The 5,000-nt window shown below is 36.3% G+C and overlaps 2 protein-coding genes across 2 annotated transcripts in view; one reads left to right on the forward strand and one right to left on the reverse strand.

Annotated features, from left to right (window-relative positions):
- LOC122248416 (uncharacterized) overlaps nt 1-1,531 on the reverse strand; it is a 40,127-nt gene extending 38,596 nt beyond the window's left edge. The window contains exon 1 of the mRNA XM_043008437.2: nt 1,345-1,531. Within this exon, the coding sequence (XP_042864371.1) occupies nt 1,345-1,431 (87 nt within the window). The 5' untranslated portion in view covers nt 1,432-1,531. The remainder of the gene's footprint in view (nt 1-1,344) is intronic.
- Nucleotides 1,532-1,807: 276 nt separating this feature from the next.
- Nucleotides 1,808-5,000, forward strand: part of LOC122248418 (uncharacterized) — a 17,087-nt gene continuing 13,894 nt past the window's right edge. Inside the window, exons 1-2 of the mRNA XM_043008439.2 lie at nt 1,808-1,953; nt 2,048-2,150. Coding sequence (XP_042864373.2) covers nt 1,923-1,953; nt 2,048-2,150 — 134 coding nt within the window. The 5' untranslated portion in view covers nt 1,808-1,922. The remainder of the gene's footprint in view (nt 1,954-2,047; nt 2,151-5,000) is intronic.

The following is a 5,000-nucleotide window of genomic DNA, read 5'->3' on the forward strand; positions in this document are numbered from 1 at the left end:
AGTGAGGAAGTGAGAGAGTGAGAAAGAGATAGAAGGATGGAGGAAAAGAGAGAAAGGAGAGAGGGAAAGGAGGAAGAGGAAGAGGAGGGGGAGAATGGAGAGAGGGAAGGGGGAGGTGGAGACAGTGAGAAAAAGCAAGAGAGAGAAAGGCAAAAATAATGAGATAGAGAGATAGATAGATAGATAGGCAAAAATAATGAGATAGAGAGATAGATAGATAGATAGATAGATAGAGAGAGAGAAGAGAAAGGATGAGAGAAATAGAAATGAAGAGAGTGAGAAAGAGATTCATAATCTTTAAAACCATTGTTTTGCTTATGTGTAATATACACAAGTTCTTTTATGTTATACAAAAGAGTTCTCTTTATCTTCTTTCCATCCTTTGCTAATTTCTATTACAAAACATCAATCATATAACATTTCTTTTAAATCAATGTATTTCGTCATATCTGCAGTGTTCTCAGTTATGTCTAACACTGAGGTATGCAATTATTTCTCCTCAGTTATGTCTGATGCTATTACGTGTGTAAGGTATGTATAAAAAGATCTTGAGTGTGTATTTGCCATACTTTCCATACTGGCTAATAGGGTCTGTAGATGCTATGCTATCAAAAAATATATATATAAAAAATTAATAATAATAAATCTTAGTCTTAAGAATGTGTGTTCTCTTATCAAAGGTCATGTCACCTAATACTCCCTAGCCACTGAAAGGCAATCCTTGTTCCATAGCAGATTAAGCATATAGGCCTACTGACAGAGTTCTTAACAAATAATAAATGTCACACCAGTGTTTTGCTCACTGCAATATAGCAAGTCACAATCCATGCTTTATATCTATTAGCTATCCTTAAGTGAATATCCATGCAGAGCTTCCTAAAGGGATCCAGTTATCTTTACACTGACCTTCACTTTGAATTGTATGTAAACAAACAATAAACATGACCTCACAGAACAAAGAAAAAACATCCTAAAACGCAATATCCCTTCAGAATTAAGCATGCACGTCACAATCACCTACGCAGGCAGTGAAATTATGATCAATATGCTCGAAATATCTACGGAAATAGATAATTTAAGGTACAAAACAAGTCATTAACCATCTATGGCTTGGTCATGCAACAGCGTTCATTTAAAGAAATGATCATCCCAAGGGTGTCAGACATCGCATTTTCTCGTCAACAAGAATAAAATCCATAAGCATAGAGCCAAACTGTCCATCTCTGAGAAAAGAAATCTGAAATAACGCTCGACCATCGAAGACTGTTGCCATGAAAGAAGCGACCAACAGACACCTTGTTTTATTTCCCCCCCTCTCAAGACGGCTTGAAACACCATCCTTACTTCTCTAAAGTGAAGTTTCTGCAAGAGATGATGTCTACCCTGCTGGCGGAGACCGGGAACCCTCGTGGAATGCCCGGTACTTGACATTATTGGCAAAAATGAGTGGGAATCCGTTGTCTCATCCTTCCCCGGTCGCCGCCTCTGTTGTGGTGAAACAGCTGATCCAACCTCTTCTCACGCCGCTTTATTTTTGCTCTTTCGTCTTTATTTCCTTGTTCGTGGTGGTCCTCAGTCGGAAAAAGGATTTTTTGGATGCTTTATTTGGGAAGGGGAGATAGATTGACGTTTAAATTTCAATTAACGTGGGTTGATTATTTTCACGTTGCTTGGTTGAAAACGGTCATTTTTTGGGAGAACGTTTGGAGGGATATCGGTTGGGAAATTACTATGTGAATTAACACCATTTAAATTGAACAGAAAGAAACAAATGCATCAGTAATCCCTGCAGCGATATTAGTAAAATAACATAAAACCTCAGCAGAGTCTCTTGCGCATCTTGCCCTTCACTTGCCTCATCGCGCGACTGCAGTGCCATCTGTTGGCGAGAAGAGCAACCAGTGCGTGTGGCCCGAGTGAAGATGAGTTCCAGGCCCGATATCAACCGCCGCAGTAAGTCAATTTACGTAATTTTCTTTGATGAACGTGAGGATTAGTGTGGTTTTTCGGATAAATGAAGGTCCTAAATACCCGATTTCCTTTTCAGTTGCGACGATCGCCAAGAAGAAGAGGGCGAAAAAGGCGAAACCCAACAGGCCTCAGGCACCCAAGGCTCGAGAGGGCAATGACAACAATTCCGCAAGAGGAAGGTGAGTCTCTTTTAATATTCGGTAATGGTAGATTAACGTCTTAATCTGTGTATTTATTACATTTGCTAAGACGATTTACGGGGGAATCGTAGGGGTCGCCGGGAAATTTCAAAAAGAGAAAAGGCACTGTGATTTTTTTCTCTCGCTTTTGAGTTTTGTCAACTTTTTTTTCTCTTTCTTCCCGTTTTTCTAAGGATTTTAATGTTCTCCTACGTAATGACAGCATTTCGCTACGATGGATTATTTGGATCTTACTTTATTTGTCCATTCATCAAAAATCTGACGTATTGAAGGGCACGAGTTGATTGCAAAAAAATGAAAAAGTAACGTATAATGTGTCAAATGTCAGAAAACATCCGGATGCAGAAAAAGGAAGCGATTGAAAACATGAGAAATGTCTTTGTTTTATTCACTTATTGTTTTTTCCAAAGAAGGAAATGCCGAAAATAGAAAGGTGACACTTGAAAGTTTACATATAAACATTTTGCAATATTCTTTATAAAAAAAGTTATCGAGGAATAGTGTGCCCATACGAGTTCAGCATTTCATGTGGTTAACTTGTAATGTCTTTGTTTTTGTTGTGAGGGTGAATTTTTAGTGCAATTATTGATCTTACTTAATTGATATTTAGTATTTTAAAGGTTCTAGAGGAAGAGTAGGAATGTGGTAATTTATTGTCATGTTTTATTTTTGAGGAAAAAGGCATTTCATATTTGTAATTATATTATACCTGCTTTGAATTGTTTCATGAATTACATATTAATATCTTTGTGAAGGATCTTGAATAGGATAAAACACACCCAGTAGATAAAGAATCTTGCTTTGAGGCCTACTTTCATGTCAGGTATGAGATAAGAGATTTGAGAGCTTATCAGAAATTCTACCATGCGGATACTTGACTGCTTATCTTGAGGAAAGGTTTTACTCTGAGCACATGTTGGAAGGTCACAATTTCACAAGGGAAAGATCGCCTTCTGTTGGCCATGTGGTTATGTATGAAGGTGGTTTTCAATTGTTTTCACATTGTTCTTCATGTGGCTGCTGCTGTTATTGATGCTGTCAAGATTGTGAATGCTTGTTGCCGACTTTAACTTGGATGACGATTGTTTATCACTGATTTAGACTGTGATGGTGAACCTGATTATCATTACTTATCTTTTGAAAGATGTTTCTTTCATTGGAGACAATGTTAAGGGTATCTCTGGTCAGTCATTGCTAAATTGGATGTAGCTTTACATATAGTGGTTAACAGTGGATACTGCTTTGTTATGAACATGGTATAATGGTATATGATTGTAAATTTGCCATTTATTTTTAGCATGAAGGCAACAGATGCTGACCTTGAGAAGACTCTAGAATCCTAACACAAAACCCATGTGACAGGTTGCATTTTTTCAATAGCTATAGTTTCAGGTTTACATTTATTTGGATACATTTATTTTTTTGGAGAGGAAAATAAGCATACTAATAATTTTTAAGAAGCAATCCCATGATTTGCTTATTTTGTAATATTATCTGTTTGACATCTGGGTAATTAGGTGAATGAAATTATGTTTTAGATAGATTAGGGAAGTAGCTTGGTTAATGGACTTTGAAAGTATCCTGTGTATGTGTTTGGCATGGTTATGTCTTCCTCACGCTCCTTTTAATCTCGGATAGGTATTTATACAAAATCTTGATTTATATATGTAAAAATTCTGATATACATGAAACACTAGAAAACCTGAAAGCAATCATGTTTGACACCATCATCAGCTTGAGTCTACAACAACATTCTACTACAGTTTACCACAAATATACTCTTAATCTACCCTCATATACCACCAAACTTGATCTACTCCTAGACAATCACACCTTGTTACAAATCTACTATTACTCTTTGTCACTAATCTACTGGCATCAGACTTAATCTACCCAAAACAAGCATTCTTTATCACTAATCTACAATTACTATACCCCCAACATCAATTCATCTACTCCAGTTAACATGTGAATTAATTTGTTTGGTTCTGGGGTTGTAGCTAACACAGCCATAAAGTTTCATCAGGAGCCATTCGTAACTTTTCGTGTAATCTGTGTGACAGACTAATTTACCAGGAAATAGATGAATAGATGTGGTTGATTACATAATCATCTCTCTTTGGTGACAGTAAAAATTAGAGGTCCTGTGTATTATTAATTCAATGGAAAACAAGGAATGATCCTTTTGCATGAGAAATATGCTATGATATATGCATGGAAAGGGATGAGAAACTTATTGGAGTCTGTTTATTAACAACGAGTACAGTGACTTAATGCTTCCTTTTGTCAGTTCTGTAAAATGTGTGGACTGTCTTTGTGAACGTGTGTGCCAGCATACTGAAGTAATTATATTTTTCTGTGTGTTTACATGGGATCGAGTGTTTTTGTGTTTTTATGTGAGTGATTATGTGTCTTATGTTGGTGTTTTTGTGAGTGTTTGTGTGTGTTAGTTTGAGTGTTTGTGTTTTTATGTGAGTGATGGTGTGTGTTTATTTTAGCTTAGCATGTTTTTATGTGAACGTTTGTGTGTTTTTTGAGTTTTGTGTGTTTATGTGAGGGGTTATTTATGTTTATTTGTGTTTGTGTGTATTTATATGAGTTTGTATGTTTTTATGTTTGTGTTGATACCACTCACTCTTTTAAGTTATGCCTTTCTGTATTGCAAATGTTCATTGTAATTTGGAGCAGAGTCCTTTAGTAGTGTAAACTTAGATTTAGATTTATCAGTGAGTGGATGGGTATGTGAATTGGTAGGTAGGTAGATATAAAAGTAGGTAGAAGATAGACAGATGGTCAGTGGAGAGAGAGAGAGAATATATTTTGTATTTA

This window comes from Penaeus japonicus, unplaced genomic scaffold, assembly GCF_977035675.1.
Source record: "Penaeus japonicus unplaced genomic scaffold, GWHDUDI00000001_assembly GWHDUDI00000024, whole genome shotgun sequence".
NCBI classification, from domain to species: domain Eukaryota; kingdom Metazoa; phylum Arthropoda; class Malacostraca; order Decapoda; family Penaeidae; genus Penaeus; species Penaeus japonicus.